The sequence below is a fragment of the Dermochelys coriacea genome, chromosome 6, assembly GCF_009764565.3.
Source record: "Dermochelys coriacea isolate rDerCor1 chromosome 6, rDerCor1.pri.v4, whole genome shotgun sequence".
Lineage (NCBI taxonomy): Eukaryota > Metazoa > Chordata > Testudines > Dermochelyidae > Dermochelys > Dermochelys coriacea.
Window position 1 is genome coordinate 25,226,790 of NC_050073.1, and position 27,917 is coordinate 25,254,706.

General features: G+C 41.0%; 1 protein-coding gene across 2 annotated transcripts in view; it reads right to left on the bottom strand.

Annotated features, from left to right (window-relative positions):
• The window catches only part of LOC119857305, a 34,193-nt gene that overhangs the window by 1,321 nt on the left and 4,955 nt on the right, over nucleotides 1-27,917 (bottom strand). Inside the window, exons 2-10 of one of the 2 annotated variants that reach the window (XM_043517610.1) lie at nucleotides 25,174-25,527; nucleotides 24,011-24,337; nucleotides 23,158-23,268; nucleotides 21,843-22,244; nucleotides 17,880-18,191; nucleotides 12,813-13,127; nucleotides 10,437-10,748; nucleotides 7,902-8,216; nucleotides 6,369-6,428 (exon numbers count right to left, since the gene is read on the bottom strand). In XM_043517610.1, coding sequence (XP_043373545.1) covers nucleotides 6,369-6,428; nucleotides 7,902-8,216; nucleotides 10,437-10,748; nucleotides 12,813-13,127; nucleotides 17,880-18,191; nucleotides 21,843-22,244; nucleotides 23,158-23,268; nucleotides 24,011-24,337; nucleotides 25,174-25,527 — 2,508 coding nt within the window. The remainder of the gene's footprint in view (nucleotides 1-6,368; nucleotides 6,429-7,901; nucleotides 8,217-10,436; nucleotides 10,749-12,812; nucleotides 13,128-17,879; nucleotides 18,192-21,842; nucleotides 22,245-23,157; nucleotides 23,269-24,010; nucleotides 24,338-25,173; nucleotides 25,528-27,917) is intronic. The other variant, XM_043517611.1, reaches the window with a different exon arrangement.

Sequence of the window (27,917 nt, forward strand, 5' to 3'; positions counted from 1 at the left end):
ATCAGCTGTTTTCCAGCGTGCAGGAGGCTCTGGGAGGAAGGGGGAGAAGTGGAGATGGGGCGCGCTCAGGGGAGGGGGTAGAATGAGGCGGGGAAGGGGTGGGGGTGGGAAGAGGCAGGTGGGGACTTGGGAGAAGGGGTGGGGTGGGGCAGGGCCTGGGGCAGAGAGGGGACAGGAAGAGGTGGGATGGGGGTAGGGGTTTGATGTATTGATGTAGGTGATGAGAAGTTTATAGTGCTCATTCTGGAAGCAATTAACTGCATCTTGCAGATGTGGGAGTGGGAAAATGAAAGGATTAAAATCATAGCAAAAAAAGCAGAAAAATATCTAAAGATCACATAAATATCTCAATAGATCACATTCATGCAATTTTAAATGAAGGCAATAACAGAGCTTAAATAACCTGGTTTTAATGATCATTAGCTTGAATGTGCATATTTTAATATGCATGGACAGGAATTTAAGTCATCTTTGAAATGTCAAAAAAGCCTAATGTAATATTGGTGCAAGAAACATGGCTAATAAGTAAACTTGTGTTCAATCTACCAGCTAGTAGATGCAGCTGGAAATTTCATAAAGAAGATGGAATGGGTCAATATCACTTCCCTACACTTACTGAGTACCAAGGCTGAGAAACTGTCAAAAATGCAAAAGGAGTTCCTAGCTGGAATTTTCCAAAAGCTGACTGGGGCTTTTTCAGGAATAAATGTGATGCAAATTTATGGAGAAATGGTACAGGTGATAACCTAGGAGAATTCAATAACGTAATAAAAGGAATTACAGCGGCAGCTGATCTGGCATCTATAAAACATCAAATTGTCCCAGACTTAGAAATCTGGATCCTGGTGGAATAAGGATTGCAAATTAGAATGAACAATAATGACTTAATGAATTATAAACTATGTAAGGTGGTGGCACAAAGAATTATCAAAAACACAAAAAAAGAAAGCTGGAGAAAATTCTGTGGGGAAATTGAACAAAGAACCAAAGCCTTCAGAAATATATAAGCAAATTCAAAGAATGAATGGACTTCAAAATAAAAGTAAATGTATACCTGGTCTTATTAAAAACAATGAAAGTGAGATTTCCAACATAGGAAAGGCAGGCATTTTAGCAAAAGAATTCCAAAAGGACAGTAGCGATATGAATTAAAACAATGAGTTTCGTGAAAAAGGAGGTTTATTGAGGATAACTGTTCACTATTAAATGGTTAGAGAGAATATACTGATGATGTGTTAAACAAAAATTTTAGTTTGCAGGAGCTTATTGCAATCATTAGAAAAAGGAAAAATGCAGCTACAGGTAAAAGATAATATATGTAATTAAATCCTTCAACATTTGCCAGAAGGGAGTTTGGTTATACAATGATGTATGAGAATAAGGACTGCTGCCAATAGAATGGAAACCACCATTGGTGATATCAATTAGAAAATCAGGGAAGGTACATACCAGATCTGATGCTTATCGGCCTATTGCCCTCATATCATGTGTGGGGAAAATCATGAACAAAATGAAACATTTAAGACTAGTGGGATACTTGAAGAAAAATGATGTAACTGAGGTACAAAGTGGTTTAAAAAAAGGAAGATGGACAGTTGAACATATAGTAAGACTAGAAACAGAGGCACAAAAAAATCATAAGGACTAAGACCTTTACAATAACTGTCTTCCTGGACATTGAACAAGCATATGACATGCTAGAGAGGGAAGGCCTCCTATATAAACTGGTCAAAACTAGAGTAAAAGGGAGAATGCTTTAGAGGATAACAGACCTCTTAAGTGACAGAACTATACAAGTCAAACTGGGAACAGCTTTATCAAAAACCTACAAGCTTACAAATAGAACTCCACAAGGGTGTATTATCAGCCCTGCTTTGTTTTCCATTATAATAAATGACCTTCCATAAAGTGTGCAAACAGGAATAGGTATTTCCCTTTTCACTGATTATTGTGCTATATGGACTAAGCAAAAAGACTTTAAGTAGCATGGAAAAGCCAAATGAAGCACTCCAGAGAATTTCCAAGTGGGGAAATGATTGGGGATTTAAATTCTCACTTGCAAAAACAAAAGCAACGCTTTTAACCAGGGAAAAAAGAAAAGGAGTACTTGTGGCACCTTAAAGACTAACACATTTATTAGAGCATAAGCTTTCGTGAACTACAGCTCACTTCATCGGATGCATTTGGTGGAAAAAACAGAGGAGAGATTTATATACACACACACAGAGAACATGAAACAATGGGTTTATCATACACACTGTAAAGAGAGTCATTACTTAAGATAAGCCATCAGCGGGGGGGGGGGGGGGGGGGGGGGGGGGGGAGGAAAACCTTTCATGGTGACAAGCAAGATAGGTTAATTCCAGCAGTTAACAAGAATATCAGAGTAACAGTGGGGGGTGGGGTGGGAGGGAGAAATACCATGGGGAAATAGTTTTACTTTGTGTAATGACTCATCCATTCCCAGTCTCTATTCAAGCCTAAGTTAATTGTATCCAGTTTGCAAATTAATTCCAATTCAGCAGTCTCTCGTTGGAGTCTGTTTTTGAAGCTTTTTTGTTGAAGTATAGCCACTCTTAGGTCTGTGATCAAGTGACCAGAGAGATTGAAGTGTTCTCCAACTGGTTTTTGAATGTTATAATTCTTGACGTCTGATTTGTGTCCATTCATTCTTTTACGTAGAGACTGTCCAGTTTGGCCAATGTACATGGCAGAGGGGCATTGCTGGCACATGATGGCATATATCACATTGGTAGATGCGCAGGTGAACGAGCCTCTGATAGTGTGGCTGATGTGATTAGGCCCTATGATGGTGTCCCCTGAATAGATATGTGGACAGAGTTGGCAACAGGCTTTGTTGCAAGGATAGGTTCCTGGGTTAGTGGTTCTGTTGTGTGGTGTGTGGTTGCTGGTGAGTATTTGCTTCAGGTTGGGGGGCTGTCTGTAAGCAAGGACTGGTCTGTCTCCCAAGATCTGTGAGAGTGATGGGTCGTCCTTCAGGATAGGTTGTAGATCCTTGATGATGCGTTGGAGAGGTTTTAGTTGGGGGCTGAAGGTGATGGCTAGTGGCGTTCTGTTGTTTTCTTTGTTGAGAAAGTCCTGTAGTAGGTGACTTCTGGGTACTCTTCTGGCTCTGTCAATCTGTTTCTTCACTTCAGCAGGTGGGTATTGTAGTTGTAGGAATGCATGATAGAGATCTTGTAGGTGTTTGTCTCTGTCTGAGGGGTTGGAGCAAATGCAGTTATATCGTAGCGCTTGGCTGTAGACAATGGATCGAGTGGTATGATCTGGATGAAAGCTAGAGGTATGTAGGTAGGAATAGCGGTCAGTAGGTTTCCGATATAGGGTGGTGTTTATGTGACCATCGCTTATTAGCACCGTAGTGTCCAGGAAGTGAATCTCTTGTGCGGACTGGTCCAGGCTGGGGTTGATGGTGGGATGGAAATTGTTGAAATCATGGTGGAATTCCTCAAGAGCTTCTTTTCCATGGGTCCAGATGATGAAGATGTCATCAATGTAGCGCAAGTAGAGTAGGGGCATTAGGGGACGAGAGCTGAGGAAGCGTTGTTCTAAGTCAGCCATAAAAATGTTGGCATACTGTGGGGCCATGCAGGTACCCATCGCAGTGCCGCTGATTTGAAGGTATACATTGTCACCAAATGTGAAATAGTGCTGTAGCTCACAAAAGCGTATGCTCAAATAAATTTTTTATCTCTAAGGTGCCACAAGTACTCCTTTTCCTTTTGTAAATACAGACTAACACGGCTGCTACTCTGAAAAAAATAACACCAGTGTGTGTGCTGCAAATAGCCACTGGAGAAACACCTATAAATCTAAGGATGAAACTATTAGATGAAACCTTTTGGGAAAAAGGTAAAAGGGAATAATGAAAATAGAAGTAAACAACAGATTTATGAGGATTACTGAGAGCTTAGTAGACAAAATGATACTGATTGCCAGAGACTTCCTCATACTATCAGGGTCAAAAATGGGTAAAGAGGACATGTAAAAAAGAAAAATTGAGAGAAGTAAATATTTTAGCCATGGAAAATCAAATTACAGCTGAACAGTTATTCCAACATTTGTAAATTTGGAGCTGTATGAAAAAAAATGAGGGAAGGAAAAAAAACAGGACCAATGAAATTTCTGAATTTATTTATGAAAAATGGGGCCAGCTTTGACAAGGCTATACAGACAGATCAAAAGATGACAGCACTGGTAGAGTGGGAATAGGCTTGTATGTTCCTAGTCTTTGAATCCAGCAATCAAAAAGGCTATCAAATTAGGTGACCATTCTGATGGCTAAAGTAATGTGGTTAAAGCTGGCACTAACCTGGATAAAAGATGTGCGACCAGCTACAGCTGTAATTTTATCAGATTCCTTGTCAGGCACAATGACAATTAGAACAGGGACTTGGGAAAGCAGAAATGACATAATATGTGAAATAATGTTCCTAACTATGGAAATAATACAAGCCAGTAACAACAGCATGGATTCCAGTGCATATCAGAAGGCCTGGAAATGAGATGGCTGACAAAACAGCAGAACATGCGCTAAAAAATTAGGAGATTGATATTGAGATACCGTTAAGTAGACAAGAATTTAAAAGTGTGGCCATGAAGGAACTTGCAATGGAATGGCAAGATTGTGGACCAAGAAAACAAAAGGACAAAGGTTCTATGATATATGCTCAAAAATCAAAGATAATACTATACTCCACAGTCATGACAGAAAAAGTGAAGTAGTTATTTTTAGAGTATTAGCAGGTCACTGTGCTTTATATGATAAGTTAAACTTATTAAAAAGACATAAAGACGGGCTGTGTAATCTGTACAAAACCACAGAAACTGTTGATTGTGTTCTATGAGAAAAAAGTTTCTTTATGAAACACTGAGTCTGCTTGGAATTAAAGACTTTTTTCTAAAGGAACTAATGAGAATATAAGGGAAATTGAATAGTGCCAGAAAAAAACAAACAAACCCCACCCTGGCTACATTTCTTTAAGGAAACTAGACTGGGTGACTGGATTTGGGGCGAGGGGAGGCGGGGGAAACTTGGCTAAAAAAGAATGAAGAAAGGGGTGGTCATAGTCTTGTACAAGGAGGGTGCTGCACCAAAAAACAAAGACAAAGAATGGTGATTGCCCAGGAGAGAGAGCCTGCAGCCACCCTGTGGGAACAGAGCAGTGGTAAGAAGGAAGCCCAGGGAGGAAGCAACAGCCCTGAGATCCTAGCAGTTGAGGAGCAGAAAAGACTGGCAAGCAGCTGGAGAGGTAGTAGCTACTGGGTTGGAGCAGGCTTCTGTGGTGCGCAAGAGAGAAGGGTCAACTTAGAGAGGTTGTGGTGGAGATGGCCTAAGAAAGGCTGGATAGGAAGGAGCCCAAGGAAAAAGCAGCCAGGAGTGGGACTGAGCAGACTTGACTGCTAGGTACAGTGTCCCTGGGCAGGAACCCAGTGTAGTGGGAGGGCCTAGGTTCCCCTGTCAGCTACTGGTAAGGTGGCATGAACTAGGAGATGGGCAAAAGGACATTGGAAAGCCTTAAGGAAAGGGTGTGAGGACCAAGGGCCTGGAGTTGGGGCCAAAGACCCTCTTGTGAGGAAACTGAATTGTTCTACGTTAAGCTTTCTATTACTCCAGAAGTAATTATGATGTGGTCACAGGACCAAGTTACAGGAAAAGAGACCAGACAGAGAGAGACCACTGGCTGGGGGTACCATATTGGAAGAGAGCCGTTATGCCACGCCTGGACATAACGAGGGTGCTCCTGTGGTGACAGAACCCTTTCCCAATTAATTAACTGAAGACAAAGTGGCATTGGTTCAAATCGTTCCTAAACAAGGACCACTTGTGGAGTTTCCAGCAGATTATTCCTCTAGCTGGGGGTGGGGATTGGTGGGTTTGCTACCTCCCTGTGTGGGACAAAAAGGGGTTTCAGTCCCCAAATCCCAGGATTCTTGTGAATATGCTGGAGACCAGGACCATCCATGTGGAAGCCCTGTGTGTTCACATTCCTTCTCTGGACTTCTCCAACTACCCTATCTGCCATGAACCCCAGAATTCCCCTCGGCCATCCTCAAGGGGGCCACAGCTGAAAGGGCTCTGTCCAAAAGTTGGGGGGGGGGGAGTTGAGTTGATTCTTTCTATGCAGGGTTGAACTACCACCATCCTTCCTGCCCCAACACACACATCCCTGATCCCACACCCATAGGAGAAATGGGAAGAGGATGCCATACAGACAGCATTGCGGCCTTCTCACATCTCCCACTAGGCTTTCCATGCCCTGTGCCTGAGGGGACAAGGTGGTGGGTTGGACCATTGCTATTAGACGGAGGATTTGCAATTTATCTCAGTTTGATATAAAACTCACTCAACATGTGGTTCTGATTTCCAGTCAGAGTGGATATATCTCCAGTGCTGGTAGAAATATCTGTAAAGTAGGAAGAAATACCATGTTATCTATAACAAGTATACATTTATCATCAGGGTAGTTAACAAATCAGTAGGAAAACACACAATTATACACATTACGAAATTTTGTATGGTTCCATGGCATCCTTATAAATATGTTTTCATCCCCTGTTATTTAATACATCTGTTTTCACATTCACTGTCAGAGGACCTGATCCAAACTCCTCAGAACTCAAGAGAAGCCTTTTCACTTACTTCACTTACTCATTTCACTTATTTTCTCTGATCATTAAAACAAGCCAAGTTTTGAGCATGAGTATCTCAAGAGGTTCTATCTCCATTTTAATGATAATATAACAGGCCTTTTTCTCTATAAAGCTAAGGAAATGGATATAGTTAGTTCAGTGGATGACGCTGGGAGAGAAGTTAAGGTTCAGAACTGAGCCTCCCATGGCAGTGAATTCTACATTGATACTTGTATAGAGACTCAAGCTTATTTAGGGTCAGATCCTTGACACCTTTACTCACACTGAGTAGTATCTTGGTGGCAGATTTTCAAGGTATTTAGATATTTAAAGATGGATAGGCAACTTTACCTGCCTAAATACTTTTAAAATCCGTCACTTCCTTCATTAGCCAGTTCCACTGAAATCAATATGAGTATCTGTGGAGTAAGGTGCTACCCAACCTAAAACTGGCACTGTGATGGAGTGCACCTGGCCTTTGTGGCTCCCCACAGGAGGCCACACTGCTCTGCTATAGCCCACCCCAGGAAGCAGCAAAGTGAAACAGAAAGGAGCAGTAAAGGTGGGTCCTCCAAGCCTGCCTAGAGAGGCTTCCTGGAAGCAGCCAATCAGAGCCTAGCAGGCTTAGATAAAAGGACCTGCAGAGCCTTAAAAGGTTAGTTCCTAGCTGGGACTAGAGGACAAGGGTGTGTTTGGGGTTTGTGCGAACCAGAGTTTGTTTCTTGCTGCATTTGCTTAAATTGGGTTTGCAGGGAGAGAGAGAACCTAAAATCCTTAGCCCTGAGGGAATGGTGACACTAAAACAGGCCAAGTAGGAAGAGGCCCAAGGAAGAAACAGCAACAAACTAAAATCAAGCAATGTGTACTGCTGTTTATAATGTCTGTAGGTTGGAACCTGGAGTGGTGGGCAGGCCTGAGTTTCTCCTGTTGCCACAATTGCATAAACTCCAAGAAGGGGACAGGGCTTAGGTGAGAGCCAAAACAAAGGGCTCAGAGCTAGGGCTGAACATCCTAGTAGGGGCAACAGGACTGCTCATTTATTGAACTCTTTACTACCCTGGAAGTGATTCATTTGGACTCTGTGACTCAGCCAGAGGGCCAAGTCATGGAAGACCCACTAGGGTCAGCCAGCAGCTTACAGGAGGCACAGGGTGAGAAAAGAACTGCAGTACCACACTCAACCGCTAACAGGCACTCAAAAGGTGGTGCCTCCCATTGCAGGCCCTTAATTAAAAAATCCAACTTACCATCGAGTTTCAATATAAATGTTTTCTCTGTGCAGGAGTTTGTTGCTGGATGAATAACCTCACATCTGAATGTTTTTCCATTATCAGATGCATTAGTAGTAAATTGTGTTTGCAATGTAGAGAAACATAAACCATTTTTTCCAATTTGAGTATCTATGTTTTGATTGTCTTTAGGTAACTCTAACCAGTCTTTATACCATGCAACTTTTATATTTTCCGGTGCAAAATCTGATATGGAAATTTCAAGACAGACAGTCTCATTGACCGTGGGTGATGCGGGTGTTGCTCTAATCTCAGAAATGGCAGGAGACGTGGCTAAAAAGGAGGGATAGCTTTCCATTAGAAACACAGTTCAGTAAAACACTCCTTGGCACTATCAATGGGATTATCAAGAAAAGAAAATTAACCAGCAAAAGAGAAAATATTTGCTTTTTTTTTTAATCTATTTTTTTTTAACTAAAGAGTGGCATATGCTGCTACGCACTTCTTTAGAATGAGGAAGATTGTGACTGAATACATGTGTCAGGAACACCCATCTGTAGGGCTCTATCAAATTCATGGCCATGAAAAATACGTTACAGACTGTGAAATCTGGTCTCCCTGCTGTGAAGTCTGGTCTTTTGCGTGCTTTTTACCCTATATTATACAGATTTCATGGGGGAGACCAGTGTTCCTCAAATTGGGGGTCCTGACCCAAAAGGGAGTTACAGGGGGGTTGCAAGGTTATTTTGGGGGGGGTGGTATTGCCACCCTTACTTCTGCGCTGCCTTCAGAGCTCGGTGGCTGGAGAGTGGCGGCTGTTGGCCAGGTGCCCAGCTCTGAAGGCAGCACCCCGCCAGCAGCAGCACAGAAGTCAGGGTGGCAACCCCACACCATGCCACCCTGACTTCTGCGCTGCTGCTGCTTTCAGAGCTGGGCGGCTGGAGAGCGGCGGCTGCTGACTGAGGGCCCTGCTTTGCAGGCTGCAGCACAGAAGTCAGGGTGGCAATCCCATACCAGGCCATCCTTACTTCTGCGCTGCTGCTGGTGGCGGCTCTGCCTTCTAAGCTGGGATCCTGGCTGGCCGCCACCGCTCTCCAGCTGCCCAGCTCTGAAGGCAGTGCCGCCCCCAGCAGCAGCACAGAAGTAAGGGTAGCAGTACTGCAACCCCACCTCCTACAATAACCTTGCATGCCCCGCACCCCCGCCTGCTACTCCTTTTTGGGTCAGGATCCCTACAATTGAAACACTGTGAAATTTCAGATTTAAATAGCTGAAATAATGAAATTTACTATTTTTAAAATCCTATGGCCATGAAATTGACCAAAATGGACCGTGAATTTGGTAGGGCCCTACCCATCCGCAATCCATGTCAGAATGGGGAGGTAGAGACTCTAAGGATATGTCTACCTTACAGTTAGAAACCCGCATGATCCATGTCAGCTGACTCAGGTTCATGGGGCTCAGGCTGTGGGACTGTAAAAGTGCAGTGTAGATTTTCAGACTTGGGCTGGATCCTGGGCTCTGGGACCCTTCTTTCTCGGAGGATCCCAGAGTCCAGACTCCAGCCCAAGTCCAAACATCTACATCGCAGCTTTATAGCCCAAGCCCCGAGAGCCTGAGTTAGCTGACACAGACCAACTGCAGGTGCCTAACTGCAAAGTGATTATGCCCATTTACAGACAAGATACATGTTAGGAGAGACTTGAGAGGGGTGTCTCTTTAGTTTTAATTTTAACATTTTCCAGGGGGAGGAATCCCAGATCTTTCTGAAACTTGGAATTTTAAATGTCTAGCAAAAGACAAAAAAGAAAAGGATTACTTGTGGCACCTTATAGACTAACAAATCTCTAAGGTGCCACAAGTACTCCTTTTCTTTTTTGCGATACAGACTAACACAGCTGCTACTCTGAAACCTAGCAAAAGACAGACAAACCTTGGGTTTAACTTCAGCCTGGGTTAATCCTAATTTCTGCCAATGTGAACTGATGCACAAGGCCCCAGAGGCAAAAAGTCCCTCGGGGTGGGATGGTGTATAAGGAGAGTTTTATGGACTGCTGCTACACTAAAAGTAGCCAGCAGCAGGGTATAGTCAAGGGGGCAGACTAACAAAGGTCTTCAGGTGCTTAAAGATGTAGATAAGTGCTTAGTTGGATTTATGAATGGGTCTGGCAGGTTAAGTGCCCAACTCCCACTGAAAAGCTATTGAAATTAGGCACTGATACCATATAGGTACTTTTTGTAGATCTTACTAGGCTCCTATCTGCATCTTTAGGCACATATCTACCTTTGAAACTCTGGCCCTAGCTCTTTTCAGCAGACTCCATCTCTGGAACTCCCATGCAGTCCTGATTGGAGCCTAAACTGCCCCTGACAAAACACAAGTAGGGAGAGCAATACCCAGGTGAATCTCATTGTTGCTAGAAGATATAATTTGCACCCTCCTTCACCATGGTTGGTGGATCTGGCCAGCTATCGGTAAAACAAAAATATTTTTTCCTCATACTCTCGAAAACTCATTGCTCTATCGTAGACTCACAGACTTGTTAAACATACCTGGGAGTTTTAGATACACATTTTTTGTAACGGGCTTTGTCAGAGTCTTGTGCATCACCATTATACCAATCTTTCTGCCATAATTTTGAGCAGAGGGTATTAGCTGAAGACCAGAAGATGTATAGAAAAGGCCCTTGTTATCCTGCTTTGGCTCTTGTACTGATGAACCCTCCTTGATTACATCATTCTCTTGAAACCACTGGACTTGAATATCATTGGGAAAGAAATCCATGATTTCGCAGTTCAGAGAAAGGGGTTTTCCATACTCCACATCATTTGGACTAAGAACAATATTTGTAATTCTTGGGAAATCTGCAAAAAGTGTGGAAATATATTTTATCTGCACAAACAAAAGGAATATTCAAGAAGGTACTACTATTGTTTGTGTTAATGTTAAATATATACAGAGTAGAGTGTGAAGTTGATAGCTGTGGGGTCTGATACACAGGAAGTAACCAAAGGCTCAGAGTTAAGGAAGTGACTGTGCTTTTGATCATTTAAACACATTACAAGAATAACTTTGCAATCCCCCATAAATACATGTATATAACTGGCCAAGGGAAGTGAAGTCCTACACTCAATTTGATGCCATTTCTCTGTTTTAATCTGGATATAATGCAAGAACTCTTAAATGCTGCATCTGCTCAATTCCAAAATTTCAGGAAATGTTATAGACATCAGTGGGCAGAATGCTATTGATTTTGGTGAAAAATGGAAAATCGGAAAGGGAGATGAATGAAGATGGGCGCTATCATCTGGTTAGCATAGACAACAGCTTCAACCACTTATCTAATTGTCTATAGATCCAATAACCAGTTGATGGCACCCATTAACACATTCCACCCTAACTCCCCCCGCCATCTAAGCTCTGCCCATCTTCCCAATAAAGTTTAATATGGTGATACCCTGAATGACTTATCTCCCAGAGAGAAGGGGCGGGGGGGTGGAGGAACCAAAAACAAACAAAAATGGTGAGGTGGGAATAGAGTGGCACCCAGAGTGGCATGGGCTGGAAGAGGGGAGTAGGGAGCATAGAGGACTGAGAGTGCACCCAAAGCCTCTAGAATGGCAAAATGTGAGACCTTGGCAAAGGGCAAGAGGAAAAATGGGGCACAAAGAGATCTTACCATGGGAGAGAGCTAATGGAGGGAGAACACAGAAACTCTGGCATGGAGGAAGAATGGAGAACAATGGTACAAGCCTGGGGGGTGGGAACAGACCCCTGACATAAGACAGGGTGCGAGGGAGCAGGGGATCCCTACAAGAGAGGGGGATGGGAGAGTGGCATAAAGGGAACTTGTGGTGGAGAATGGAGGGATGCAAGGCTACCCTGGTGCATGCAATGAACTTGGTCTACAAAAGCTATGAAGTTTGACCCCTAATTTATATATCTTTCAGTAACTGTTCAGCTACAGAGCTTTTCTAAAAAATAGTTCCTTCTTTGCTTTTTGGTAGAGCTCCCAGTAAGTTACGTCATACTTCTAGTCTTCAAAAAGACACGGATAGGGAAATGTTCCATATCTCCTAAGAGTGATTGTTTTCTCATTGTTGCTCATAAATTTTTCAAGCTTCCTAGAGTCTCTTAAGCCTGAGATTGTCAAATTTTCCTCAGGGATTTGGACACCTAGTTCCCATTAAAGTTAATGGCAATGAGGTATCCAAATCCTCTCAGTGGTTTTAAAATTCTCAACCTAAATCTTTCTTTACTGAATATTTTTCCCTACCTTGCACACACTGGCTTGTTATTGTAGGGTTGCTTGTCAGAAATCTGTTGGCTATTGACATTGGGACAAGTAAGTGTTTTACTTGATTAAAATAATCTATGTTCTCCCCTCTACATACAAGGGGAAGGGAGCAGAACCTTGCGGAGCCAGACTGGGTGGTAAAGAGGGCAGGAACAGCATTTTCACTGCATGCTCACTCCTTATCCTTGCACCACACCTCAACCCTATGGGGGCAGGGTCTGTGGCCCATGGGGAGCTGTGCTATGGCTGGAATAGCTAGGGAAGAAGATGCTCCACATAGTAGTCCTCCTGAGTCACTAATCAGATATCTCCAGGAGAGTTCCTGCCCCCCAAGGCCCGTACCATTGTTCTCCGTTCTTCCTCCATGCCAGGGTTTCTGTGTTCTCCCTCCATTAGCTCTCCCCCATGGTAAGATCTCTATGTGCTCCCCATTCTTCCCCTTGCCCTTTGCCAAGGTCTCACATTTTGCCATTCTAGAAGCTTTGGGTGCACTCTCAGTCCTCCATGCTCCCTACTGGTCCAAACAGCATCAACATCTGCTCTAGGCCTGTGTCCTTCCCATATAATGTAAAGAAGACTAAAGGAGAAAGCAGGAGTACCTTGCACAAAGAACAGACAATTAAATAGTCACCTTTTAACATGAGGGGATAGGACTTCTTTCTAGTTCTGTTGCAATGGATGACTTCAATAGTGAACTCTACTGTATGGTCCTCAGGTTCAGGTGTAAATGTCACCTGGCTTACTCTGTGGTACAGATTTGTTGCTGTATCAAGTTGAGGGTCCTGGGTTTTAATTACAGCCTCGGTGAGTTCTTCAAAGCCTCTCATCCAGCGCACTTGACACTGTGCTGGGTGGTAATCTGTCACCTGGCAAGATAATGTGAGGGCCTCACCACTCTTAGGGATACTGGGCTCACATATAATATTTGAGACTTTTGGAGTAAATACTGTAAATAAAACAACAAATAAGGCAAAAGTAGAATGATTAGGCAGTTGAGAGAAAACAGAAGCAAAAGTACAGACCTTCCACTGTGTTTCTATTAATTAAAAATTCACAATAGCTCCCAATGACAGCAAAGATCTTAACGGCTGCATGTGAGCAACAGGAAAGGAAGGAGAAAAATAACAGGAAAATAGGAATGAAAATGGGAATAAAACTCAGGGGAAGAGGTAGAGACTCTAAATGATACAGTTCTGTAAAAATAGCACATCCTGTCTGTCAGAAACAGAAGTGTTATCTCTGTGAACAGTATCAGAGGGGTAGCCATGTTAGTCTGGATCTGTAAAAGCGGCAAAGAGTCCTGTGGCACCTTATAGACTAACAGACGTATGGGAGCATAAACCTTCATGGGTGAATACCCACTTCGAAGTGGGTATTCACATGCATCTGACGAAGTGGGTATTCACCCACGAAAGCTTATGCTCCAATACGTCTGTTAGTCTATAAGGTGCCACAGGACTCTTTGCCGCTATTACATCTCTGTGAAAGTCTGTTTCATTATTTGATGTCTTATTTTATTTATATATTGTGATAGACCCAGGCCAGTTGGGTACAGCAGAGTAGCAAAAGGCAGATATACTGGCCACTGGTTTAGCAGTTTTCTGTTCCCTGACTGACCAGAGCAGGGGCTGCTCCAGGCTAATGAGAACACCTGACTCCAATTAACCTGCAAAGAGTCAGGTGAGGCCATTAAGCTAATGTGACCACCTGACTCTAATTAAGGCCCCTCTGATAATATAAAAGGGCTCACTCCAGTCAGGCAGAGAGGAGCCAGGGGAGAGGAAATGTGGCTGAAGGGCTGGTTAATGAAGACACCCTCAAGTCATTAGTAAGAGAGCCCTAGGGTAACGGTGAAGAAGGAAGAAGCAGGAGAACTGTGGGAAAGTGGCCCGGGGAAATGTAGCAACTCTGGCAGTAAAAGGTTGGCTGCCAACAGCTGCTACCATTAGGGTCCCTGGGCTGGAACCCGGAGTAGAGGGTGGGCCCAGGTTCCCCCCAACCCACCACTACAGAAACACCTCCTGGGAGGGGCAAACAGGCCCCTGTCAGGACAGAAGGCTAAACTGTTTTGGCATGAGGCCACAGGAGCAACAGAGACTGTGGGAATTCTCTCACCAACCTCCATTGCTGGCTTACAATGAAAAGGGCTCAGTAGACTGTATCCCTGGCCCTAGAGAGAGAAGGGCTATGTGGAGGGTTGCAGTGAGCCTCTAAAGCTTGCATAACCTGCCTGGAAGCGTGGGACCCACAGGGACAAGGTTGGAGCTCTGCCACAATGTATACACACAAACACTAGGGCTGTTGATTAATTGCAGTTAACTAACACAATTAACTCAAAAAAATTAATCACGATTAAAAAAATTAATTGCAATTAACCACAATTTTAATTGCACTGCTAAACAATAGAATACCAATTGAAATGTATTAAATATTTTGGATGTTTTCTAGATTTTCATATATAGTGTATTCTGTGTTGTAATTGAAATCAAAGTGTATATTATTTTTGATTATAAATATTTGACTGTAAAAATTATAAACAAAAGAAATAGTATTTTTCAATTCACCTCATAGAAGTACTATAGTGCAATCTTTTTGTTGTGAAAGTGCAACTTACAAATGTAGAAATTTTTTTTGTTACACAACTGTACTCAAAAACAAAACAATGTAAAACTTCAGAGCCTACAAGTCCACTCAGTCCAATTTCTTGTTCAGCCAATTGTTGAGAAACAAGTTTGTTTATATTTACAGGCAATAATGCTGCCCACTTCTTATTTACAATGTCACCTGAAAATGAGAACAAGGCATTTGCATGGCACTTTTGTAGCTGGCATTGCAAGATATTTACGTGCCATATATGCTAAACATTCATATGCCTCTTCATGCTCTGATATGCTTTCATGCTGATAATGCTTGTTTAAAAAAAATGCATTAATTAAATTTTGAGACTGAACTCCCTGGGGAAAAATTGTATGTCCCCTGCTCTGTTTTACCCACATTCTGCCATATATTTCATGTTATAGCAGTCTCAGATGATGACCCAGCGCATGTTGTTCATTTTAAGAACAAAAAGAAAAGGAGTACTTGTGGCACCTTAGAGACTAACAAATTTATTTGAGCATAAGCTTTCGTGAGCTACAGCTCACTTCATCCGATGCATTCCGATGAAGTGAGCTGTAGCTCACGAAAGCTTATGCTCAAATAAATTTGTTAGTCTCTAAGGTGCCACAAGTACTCCTTTTCTTTTTGCGAATACAGACTAACACAGCTGCTACTCTGAAACCTGTCATTTTAAGAACACTTTCACTGCAGATCTGACAAAACACAAAGAAGGTACCAATATGAGATTTCTAAAGATAGCTACAGCACTCAACCCAAGATTTAAGAATCTGAAGTGTCTTCCAAAATCTGAAAGGGACAGGGTGTGGAGCATGCTTTCTGAAGTCTTAAAAGAGCAACACTCTAATGCGGGAAGTACAGAACCCGAACCACCAAAAAAGAAATTCAACCTTCTGCTGGTGGTATCTGACTCAGATAATGAAATGAGCATGCGTTGGTCTGCACTGCTTTGGATTGTTATCAAGCAGAACCCGTCATCAGCATGGATGCATGTTGCCTGAAATGCTGGTTGAACCATGAAGGGTCATATGAATCTTTAGCGCATCTGGCACATAAATATCTTGCAACGCTGGCTACAACAGTGCCATGAGAATGCCTGTTCTCACTTTCATGTGACACTGTAAGCAAGAAGCGGGAAGCATTATCTCCTGCAAATGTAAACAAACTTGTTTTCCTGAGCAATTGGCTGAACAAGAAGTAGGACTGAGTGGACTTGCAGGCTCTAAAATTTTACATTGTTTTATTTTAGAATGAAGTTTTTTTGTAAATAATTCTACATTTGTAAGTTCAACTTTCATAATAGAGACTGCACTACACTACTTGTATTAGGTGAACTGAAAAATACTATTTTTGTTATTTTACAGTGCAAGTACTTGTAATCAAAAATAAATATAAAGTGAGCACTGTACGGCTTGTTTTCTGTGTTGTAAATCAATATATTTGAAAATGTAGAAAACATGCAAAATATTTAAATAGTGTTCTATTATTTTTTAATCATGTGATTAATCACAGTTAATTTTTTTAATTGCTTGACAGCCCTAATATATATGTGTGTGTGTGTGTGTGTGTATATATATAATGTGTATATTATATATATACATAAAGCTATATTGATTTCCCAGAGAAATGCTTTAGAAAGTAAAACATGCCACATTTATGTACAATAGTTTACAAATGTCCCCAACCTCCTTGAGAACTGAAACTCTGCATGTACAAAGATGAGGAGTCCTTGTGGCACCATTTATTCTTTTGCACAGAGACTGTCCAGTTTGGCCAATGTATAAATAAATAAACACAAATCTGACATCAGGAATTAAAACATTGAAAAACCAGTAGGAGAACATTTCAATCTCCCTGGTCACTCAATTACAGACTTAAAAGTGGCAATTCGTCAACAAAAAAACTTCAAAAACAGACTCCAACGTGAAACTGCAGAAGTGGAATTAATTTTCAAACTGGACACCATCAAAATAGGCCTAATAAAGACTGAGAGTGGATGGGTCATTAAAAAACCTAATTTCCCCATACTAATTTCCCGCTACTGTTACTCACACCCTCTTGTCAACTGTTTGAAATGGGCCACCCTCATTACCACTAAAAAAGTGATTTTTCCTCCCTTGGTATTCTACTGTTAATTGAATTGTCTCGTTAGACTGACCCCCCACTTTGTAAGGCAACTCCCATCTTTTCATGTACTATGTACATATATCTGCTACTGTATTTTGCACTCCATGCATCTGATGAAGTGGGTTCTAGCCCATGAAAGCTTATGTCCAAATAAATGTGGTAGTCTCTAAGGTGCCACAAGGACTTCTACTTGTTTTTGCTGATATAGACTAACATGGCTATCACTCTGAAACCTGTTTGCATGTGCAGGCATCAGTCTGGGATCAGAAAAGAAATGTTGGTAACTTGAACCAAGCACAGGATTTTTAAAGAAAACTCTGGGGGAGGAATTAGTTCTTGGTTTTCTTTTTTAGATAGTAAAAGTATAAAACGTGATCCTGCACTTATCCACTCATTTTCTAGTCAGGCAAAACCTGCAGTGATTTCAAAGGGTATTTTGCCTAAATAAGGAGTGTAAGATCTGGCCTAGAGATAGAACATGGAGGCCTTGTCTTCACTAAGAAAAAACGTGGTTTGTTTCAGTTTTTTACATGTGTAAAAATCCATATTTTAATACGTGTTAGCTCACTGAGGTGACACCAAAGCTCCTACTTCTTAAAATTGCAATGGTCTTGTCTACCATAGGATTTTAACGTGTGTTAATGTATAAAAAGACACCCCTTTTCCTACTGGGGATGTGGCCTTTTGATGAAATTCACCTCCATGCAAAGATCTAGCAGCGCTAAGCCTATGCAGCAGTTAAATCCACAAAATGTGGCTTTGATGGTGCCTAGGCCTTCTGCTGGCCCTCTGTGGAGGGCTGTATTTTACCTTTTTAAAAGGGAGCACCTGAGTACTGCAGAAAATGACCCAGAGATCGATAATTTTTTCCTTTTAAAAGCAATGTGTGTGTTATGGTGATGGTCGTTACAGTTTTCATTCTACTATTAAAATAGTATTTTGAGAATTAACTTACTCAAATTTTCCAGCTTCCAAGAAGATTCTTTATACTGGTGTGAGCCTTTAAGTTTAGCTTTGCATATGAATTTCCTTCCAATATCCTCAACTGCAAGATGTAATATTAAGCTACTGGTGCAGAAGAAAAGTCCATGTGGTCCACTTGTCACATCACTAATGAAGGGTTTCTCTGGCACTCCATCATCATCTTTATACCACGCCAATTCAATTGTTTCAGGGTAAAAAGAATGAACTCTGCAAGTCAAAGTTATAGGCTCATCTGGTCTTGGCACATCTGTAGAACACAGGATTGGATCCAATACTGGCATAGCTAGTAAGTAAAACAATGAGATTTGCGCATTTAACAAGAATCGGATTTTTAAAATGTGATGATCAGCACACGACCAGTTCTGTAAGGTACTGAACGCCATCTGCTCCCATAGAAATCAATGGGATTTGGGGGTGCTGAGCATCTTGCAGGAGACCTTATGTCTAGACTCTTCTACTTCATCCATCTCATTTGCTATCTTAAGACTTTGTACTCAACATACATGAGTGTCATAGTTCACTCAAATAAAATATTTTACAGTAGGCCAAATAAAATATTGAGCTCAGGTACACCTAAAGGTGAACTTAGAAGATCAGAATCACAAAATAAGCAGTTAAATTCAAGCTTCTCTCTCTCTGCAGATTTCTACATATGTTTGCAAGTGAGATTTTCTAATGATTATTCAGGAAAAACTACTCCACTGCCCACAAGAAGAATCTCTTCGGACATCTATCAATATTATATCCTGCACAGAAAGCAGATATTACATACTGCTACCTCTAACTTTAGGCAGAAAGCTGCTGCATTAATGCACTGTATATAGAGTTACACACTAATATAGCTGTTCTACTAAGCAGTCAGTCAGTTTGAGAAAGCAGGACTAGCTGTCATCTCAATTCTAGACCCAATATATAAATTTTAGGAGCAGATACAAAAGATCAATTAAGCTATAAAGAGCTTGAAATCACAATGTCCAGGGGAAAAAATAATTCTCAATCTACATGTAATAGTTGCCGTTCCAACACTGAATATGTGATGCCAAGACAACAAATCTATTTTAAGCAGCTAAACTCACCCATGTTGTCAATGACACAGTAGAAGAGTTCTGTGCTATGGGATCAAGTTCAATATACAGTTAGTCCCTGGTTTTAAATGAGAGTCGGTAGTATTTTCCCTCTGCTGATACTCACAGCTTCTTGTCAACTGTTGGAAATGGGCCACCTTGATTGCACTGGCCTCATTAACACTACAAAAGTAATTTTCCCTCCCGGGGTATTCTCCCCTTTTTGTCAGCTGTAGAGAATAGGCCACTTCCACCTTAACTGAATTGGCCTCATTAGCACTGACTCTCCACTTGGTAAAGCAACTCCCATCTTTTCATGTGCTATAATATATATTCTGCTTACTATATTTTTCACTCCATGCATCTGATGAAGTGGGTTTTAGCCCACAAAAGCTTATGCTCTAATAAATTCGTTAGTCTCTAAGGTGCCACAAGGACTCATTGTTTTTATTCCAATTAAGGAAGCCACTTTAATTTTAACATGCCACAGACCATGCTTTCTTTGGACCACGATGCACAGGCCAGCATGCTAGCAAGGCATATTTCACAGCATCTGTAATTGCTTCTTAACTCTATGTATATCTCAAGTGTAACCTTTAAGTTCTCCAATGCAAAATTTACATGATATTTTCTGAATACTTAAAAGGGTCTGTTATTCATAAGTATTCATGTTTCCAAGCAGTCCAAATGAAAACTAGGGAAACACCTTGTGACTTTACTAGCTCTTGGAAAAATATGAGAAGATACCTAAGAATTCAGTACTGAAATACTAACATTACCACATAGATAGGACATACTATGTTACCAACAGCAATGCCAAGTAAGGGAAACTAAAGCTATAGATCTTCAAGCAAAGGGAATCTGGGGCAAAGTGAATAGTTCTTATAACCACAGAAACAAAGAGCACCCAGCCTCAAAATGCCATGAATGAAAAACCCAAGGTTAAATGCTGCCTGAATTTCCTATCGGGTGGCTTTGCAATGTGGAGCTAATATTCATTTTGAGAAGAAATATTTTATTGTAATGCCAGCTATGAATCTGTCAATGATAAAATTGTCAACAAAAATCATTACAAAATTATTCAAGATAGCTAAATCCAAAGCTGACTGCAAAGAATTACAGGGGGATCTCAAAAAACTAGGTCACTGGATGAAAAAATGGCAGATGATATTCAACACTGAAAAGTGCAAAGTAATGCATGTTGTAAAAAATGATAGGGTCTAAACTAACTCTTACACTGAATAAAGAGATCTTGGAGTCATCATGGATAGCTCTCTGAAAACTTCAGCTCAATACACAGCAGTGATCAAAAAGGCTAACAGAATGTTAGGAACTACCAGGAAAGGGGTAGAAAATAAGACAGAAAATATCATAATGCCCCTATATTGATCCATATTGTGCTGGCACCTTGAATACTGGTGTCCAGTTCTGGTTACCCCATTTCAAAGAAGATACAGTGGAATTGGAAAAAGTTCAGAGAATGGCAACAAAGGTTATCAGAGGCATGGAACAACTTCCATACAAGAAGAGACTAAAAAGATTAGGGCTGTTCAGCATCAAAAAGAGACAATTAAGGGGAAATATGATAGAGGTTGTCATAAATATAAAGGAAAGGGTAAACACCTTTAAATCCCTCCTGGCCAGAGGAAAACCCTTTCACCTGTAATGGGTTAAGAAGCTAAGGTAACCTCGCTGGCACCTGACCAAAATGACCAATGAGGAGACAAAATACTTTTAAAGCTGGAAGTGGGGGAAACAACCTCTCTATCTGTGTGATGCTTCTGCCGGGACTAGAGCAGGAATGCAGGTCAGAACTCCTGTAAAGAGTTAGTAAGCAATCTAGTTAGATATGCGTTTAGATTCTGTTTTGTTTAAATGGCTGATAAAATAAGCTGTGCTGAATGGAATGTATATTCCTGTTTTTGTGTCTTTTTGTAACTTAAGATTTTGCCTAGAGGGATTCTCTATGTTTTGAATCTGATTATCCTGTAAGGTATTTACCATCCTGATTTTACAGAGGTGATTCTTTTACTTTTTCTTTAATTAAACTTCTTTTAAGAACCTGATTGCTTTTTCATTGTTCTAAAGATCCAAGGGTTTGGGTCTGTGTTCACCTATGCAAATTGGTGAGGATTTTTATCAAGCCTTCCCCAGGAAGGGGAGTGTAGTGCTTGGGGGGGATATTTTGGGGGGGGGGGAGACGCTTCCAAGTGGGCACTTCCCCTGTTCTTTGTGTAACACTTTGGTGGTGGCAGCGTTTAACCTAAGCTGGTAAGAATAAGCTTAGGGGGTCTTTCATGCAGGTCCCCACATCTGTACCCTAGAGTTCAGAGTGGGGAAGGAACCTTGACAGAGGTCTATACAATTTTGGAGGGTGTGGGAAAAAATAAATAGGAAAGTGTTATTTACCTTTTCCAACAATACAAAAACCAGGGGTCACCCGATGAAATTAACAGTCAGCAAGTTTAGTACAAGCAAGAGGAAGTACTGTTTCAGTCAACACGTGGTTTACCTGTGGAACTTGCTGGTATAGGATGCTGTGATTGCCAAAAAGTATAACTGTGTTTAAAAAAAAAAGAACTAGATAAGTTAATGGAGAGTAGGTCCATTAATGTCAATTAGCCAAGATGGTCAGGGACATAACCCCATGTCCTGGGTGTCTCTAAACCTCTGACTGTGCGGGAGGGGAAGATAGGTATTGCCTCCAGTATTGCCCTGTTCTGTATGCTCCCCCTGAAGTTTTGGCACTGGCCACTGCCGGAGACAGAATACTGAGCTGGATTAACAGTCGCTCTGACTCAGTATGGGGCAGTTATGTTCTTAATTCAGACAATAACTGAACTTTGCGTACTGCAAAGCACTTTGCTTACCTATGACCTTCAGTGTTGTTGTTTCAATAGCAGGATGTTGCTGAAGGGCCTCGTGTATAATTTCAAGAGAAAGCTCTGCCTTGTCTAGCTCATGCACGTTTGGAGATATATGAATGATGCATGGAACTTCATAAGTGCCATTATCTAGTGACTTCAAGTATATCTGAAACTGAAAATTCTTTGACATAGTCAGGAGAGCAGCACTTTCCCCATCTTGTTGGATGTCATCCTTTTCACTGTTCCAACAGTAAATTTTCTCCTTTTGTTTTTGTAGATACTTTTTCAGAAAAAAAGTTACAGTTATAGGTTTTGGACGAAAGCCAGAAAATTGACAATACAAAGAAGTTTCTTCTAAATGCTTCATTTCCACATTCCCTATGAATACCATTATTATTGGTGGAACTGCAATAAAATATGAAAATATGTAAGTTAGTTGCACAATGCACCATGTTGGGAAGAATGACACTAAAAAATGAACTGCAATTTTTCTATCTCTGCGCATAAGTTACACTGTATTTCTATATGCTAAAGTTTGTGCTTACCAACATTAACTATCTTTACCAATGCTGATTTTTTTTTAATATGCCATATGGTTGAATTCCCTTGATTCAAATGCCCCAATTGTTGTTTGTTCTCCATAGTCCTTAGTAGATAAGTGACTATATGGTCAGATACATATAGTCCTCAAATTTTTAGTCTTTCACATGAATCTTTCTCAATAAAGGGGTATCTGAGCAAGGGTTACATCTCCCTTTTTATGTATCAGTATTTTTTCTGTACAGTTAGTACTAAAAAAATAGATCATATTGTTAAAAGTTATCACTTTAAGTTAATTCCAATTACTACTGATGCTGTGTTTGTATGGAAGAATTCAGAATGACACTCTCACCTACTAAACCAATAAAAGGCAACTTTAAGAGCAAATCCTTTTGTGACAGTATATGAAAGCAGAGCATTTCTTACCAAGCCTGTCACTTCTCCTATTTAATACCTATCATGTTCCAATTTGTTTAAAATGTTCTAGTCAAATACAAAATAATACCTAATTTTTTCCCAAAGGGCTTCAGAGGCATCTGAAGGATTCAGTGAAAATGTGGGGGTTGGATAAGCAGGGGAACAAAAGCAATGGTGTGCCCTGCTTTTGGGACATTTGATAACCTTCAGTTAACTGATGGGTGGCTAAAGAGCATTGTGATGTACTGATTGTTGTTAGTTTGTCCACTAGTATTAGCTCTTGTGAATATCTGTGAATATTCTAAATTTATTAGTTTCCATTAGGATTTCATTAGCACAGTGCACCTTTAAAACTACTTACTTTTCTTAAAACACTTATTGTACATGAAAACTCCCAAACCGAGCACAATAATACAGGCTATTATTGTTCCAATGATGGCTCCAATTAAAATGCTTGAATCGGACCTGGGGGCTGTGAATGGAAAAAAAAATCTGATAATCCTAAACTTGCTCAAATCAAAGAATGTAATGAAACATATCTACTCCTTCATGTCCTTGTTGAATATTTGAAATGTCACAGAAAAGTTAAAGTAGGCCTAAAATTATAACCCATTGAACTACAAAAGAGACCACAGAATAACTGCCAGGTATGTTTTGTTGTATCAGATCAGAGCTTCCAAAGGTCATAATAAGAGACCACTAAGAGTACTGAAATGCCCACTTCAAACATTAACATATTTACAAACCTTCACAGATGAAGACCACAAAAAAGTGTTGCAATGTATTGTAGAGTCAAAAACAACCTTTTGTTAAAGACAAGTCTGGATCAACTCAGTGAGCTCAGAGAGGCACCAAAATGTTGTTAGCCTGACCTACCACCAAAAATACACGCCACTAAAATGGTGCACCTGGAACAGCTCTAATATCCAAAGGCGTCCGTGGCGCCAACATATTTCAACCTCTTCTTTTTGCAGACTGGCACTCCTGGGATGCTCTGCCACTCCTCCCACTCCACAGTTGTTTCTTTGAGTGTCATTGCATGGCCAGTTCTCCTGCCCCGCTGTCTGTCCTAAGTAACACCTGATATAACTGCACCCCAGGGATAGCAAAAGGTTGACATGGTTTAAATTCCTTCAAAAGAGGTCTAGCCACAGCATTCTGGAACACATGACATATCAAAAGAAAAGAGATAAGACCCTAAAGTGGATGGATACCTGTGACAGTCAAGGTGCTATTGAGAAGTAACTTGGCAGAAAATGTTTTGTGACTCACAATACATCTATAGACATTTCCATTATCTTGCAAAGATGGTTGCAGCCTTAATTTACTAGTGACATTAAATGTGCCATCTTCATTTTCTACAGAGGCTCCTGTGCAGATATCCTCTGCTGTTACGCTACTGTCATGATTATTCTTTGAAATCTTCATCCACTTAATGTCAACCAAATTTGGATAGAACTTATTGACTTCACATGACAGAGTCTTCTCCTTGTCGCTTTCTATTGTAACTTCCTTTGGAGACAGGCTGACAGATGGTTGAGCTGTATGGAGAAAAAAGTTAGATTACGGTTATAGTCATAGCTATGGTGACACTTTAATAATGTTAGTTTTGTTGTAACACACACAGTACCTAAATGTCTGATATGTGCAATGTTTCATCTTTTTTCCCTAAACGAGTCATTTTTCCCCAGAAATATGACTGCAGTAGGGAATATTACTTGGATGATAAACAGCACTAATGTTCATTAGGACCTTGGCAGTTTTGTTGTTCTCTGCTATTTCTAACAACAATTTATAGAGAGAGAATAATAGTGTCTCAGATTTAGAGCATTTCTGACTAGTGAAAATGCCACTGCAAATCTAAGGTTTGGATAATGAAAACCTTATCTAGCTAGAACCTTAGCGATTATGACAAACAGGCTTATTTAGATCCATATTTCCCCTCATCTGCAAAAAAATCATGGAATATTTAGACTGATACCACTGTGGAGATGTTGCAGGGGAAAATGAGCTGCAGTATTCTCTGCTTGTAGCAAGGAAAGTGACAGTGAATAGAGAACAGGGATTGTGCCTTCTCCAAGGTAACTAAAATGGAGATTTATAGAAAATACTAGGACAAAACCCAAAGATGAAGATTGCCAATCCACATATACGTTCCCAGGGCAGGTGTGCTCACCAAACTCCTGCCATCATTACTGGCAGCACAACTTACCCAATTTCTTGGGCTATTCCATTTATATCATGCAATTCCCACTCCTCCACAGGGGCTCTGTGGGGTGAGGAAACTAGTCCCTAAGATTGACTCCCATATTCAAATAATCTGCCTTCAAGTCCCCAGGATACAATAGGAAAGAAATTCTACAATAAAATCACTTACCAACCACCTCTAAAACAACTGTTCCCTGAGCATCAAAAGGGGTGACAGTAACTTGGCAGGTATATGTTCCTGCTTCCTTAAACTGTATCTGTGGGAGAGAGAGTGCAGCATTTCCTCGTCTCAGGTCACTGTCAGACATACTGGCCGCATTTCTAAGGGGAATATGGTCTCCAGTAAGAAATGTGAATACTTCCTCTTTTTGGTCTGCTCTCGGAGTCTTAAGATACCAGGTAACTCCCACATTCTTGATATCCAGTTCTGCTGTATTGTACCCAGAGATCTTGCATGGTATGGAGATGTTATCATTCAGTGACACTATTTGTGGGGTGCTTCCCATCAGCACTTGAAGACTTTCTTCAAAAACAGAAAGTATATATTTTGAGCAATACATCCTAAAGGCAAGGTTCCTTTTAAAGCTGTTATTTGGCTGAAGGATCATTCATATTTTAGTAGCCTGTTTCCTCACCCATAATCCTCTGTAACCTGTCTCAATGGAAATCTAATGAAAGCTTTCCTTTCTAAATTGATAATGGCTTTATGAATAACAATTTTGCTTTTATTTGACTGAAATAATAGAGATAACACAGGCTAGTTGGGTGGCCCTGGTCCTTAGTGCAGGAGGAACTTTAGAAGTTCAATTAGAATACAATGCATATTACATGTAATGCACTGGAGCTTTGTGGTAGAACTACAGCAGCACCTGATGGAAGAGAACTGTGCATTCTATGTATCTATCCATCCATCCCAAGTATTTATATGGACCCTATTACCATAATAGCTGAGCACCTCAGAATCTTTTATGTATTTTATCCTCACAGTACCCCTGTGAGGTAGGGAAGTGCTATTATCCCCAATTAACCTATTGGAATATGACGCACAGACAGATTGAATGACTTGCCCATGGCCAAGCAGGAAGTCTGTTGTGGAGTGGAGAACTTAACCCAGGTGAGTCCCAGGCTAGTGCCCTCAGCACTAGACTCAGTGTCCCAGTCAGAAGCCACTTGTGCATCTCCTCTAAAGGAAAATCTCTGCTGCTGGGTTCCCATCACCACTGGGGTGAGGGGAAGAGGGACACAACACCACCAATTCCTTGTCACAGAATTACAGAAGTGTAAGACTAGGAAGGGACCTCAATAGTTCAGTCCCCTGCACTTAAGGCAGGAATAAGTAATAACTAAACCAGTCCTGACAGGTGTTTGTCTAATCCAGTAGTTCTCAACCCGCGGCCTGCAAGCCACTTGCGGCCCAATCAGCACACAGCTGTGGTCCATGTGACATCCTCAGGGCCATACAGGTAGTTTATATATTGGGTGGATGCTGCCCACATAACACATAGAGAGCTGCATATGCAGCCCACAATGGTAAATAAGTTGAGAACCACTGGTCTCACCTGTTCTTGACCTCCAAAGACAGACATTCCTCAACCTTCCTCAGCAATTTGTTCCTGTGCTTAACTACCCTGACAGGAAGCTTTTCGCAATGTCCAACCTAAACCTCCCTTGCCTCAGTTTAAGCCCATTGCTTCTTGTCCTAGCCTCAAGATTAAGGAGAACAACTTTTCATCCTCCTCCTTGTAACCACCTTTTATATACTTGAAAACTTATCATGCCCCCTCAGTCTTGTCTTCTCCAGACTATACAAACTCATGTTTTTCAATCTTTCTTCATAGGTCATGTTTTTTAGATGTTTAATCATTTTTGTTGCTGTCCTCTGGACTTTCTCCAATATGTCCACATTTTTCCTGAAATGTGGCACCCAGAACTGGACACACCACTCCAGTTGAGGCCTAATCAGCACAGAGTAGAGTGGAAGAATTACTTCTTGTGTCTTGCTTACAACACTCCTGCTAACACATCCCAGAATGATGTTTGCTTTTTTTGCAACAGTGTTACATTGTTGACTCATATTTAGCTTGGGATCCACTATGACCCCCAGATCCCTATCTGCAGTATTCCTTCCCAGGCAGACATTTCCCATTTTGTATGTGTGCAACTGATTGTTCCTTCCTAAGTGGAGTACTTTGCATTTGTCCTTATTGAATTTCATCCTATTTACTTCACACCATTTCTCCACTTTGTCCAGATCATTTTGAATTTTAATCGTATCCTCCAAAGCACTTGCAACCCCTCCGAGGTTGGTATTGTCCACAAACTTTATAAGCATACTCTTTATGCCATTATCTAAATCATTGATGAAGATATTGAACAGAACTGGACCAAGGACCGATCCCTGCAGGACCCCACTCAATATGCCCTTGCAGCATGACTGTGAACCTTGATAACTAGGAATGGTTTTCCTTCCAGTTATGCACCCACCTTATTATAGCTCCATCTAGGCTATATTTCCCTAGTTTGTTTATGAGAATGTCTTGTGAGACAGTATCAAAAATCCTACTAAAGTCAAGATATACCACATATACCGCTTTCCCCCATCCACAAGGCTTGTTACTCTGTCAAAGAAAACTATTAGATTGGTTTGATACGATTTGTTCTTGCCAAATCCATACTGACTGTTATTTAGTTATCTTCTAGGTGTTAATTATCTGCTCCATTATCTTGCTGGGTACTGAAGTTAAGATGACTGATCTGTAATTCCCCAGGTTGTCCTTATTCCCATTTTTATAGATTGGCTCTACATTTGCCATCTTTTAGCTCTCTGGAATTTCTCTCATCTTCCATGAGTGTTCAAAGATAATCGCTAATGTCTCTGGTATCTCCTCAGGCAGCTCCTTGAATATTCTAGGA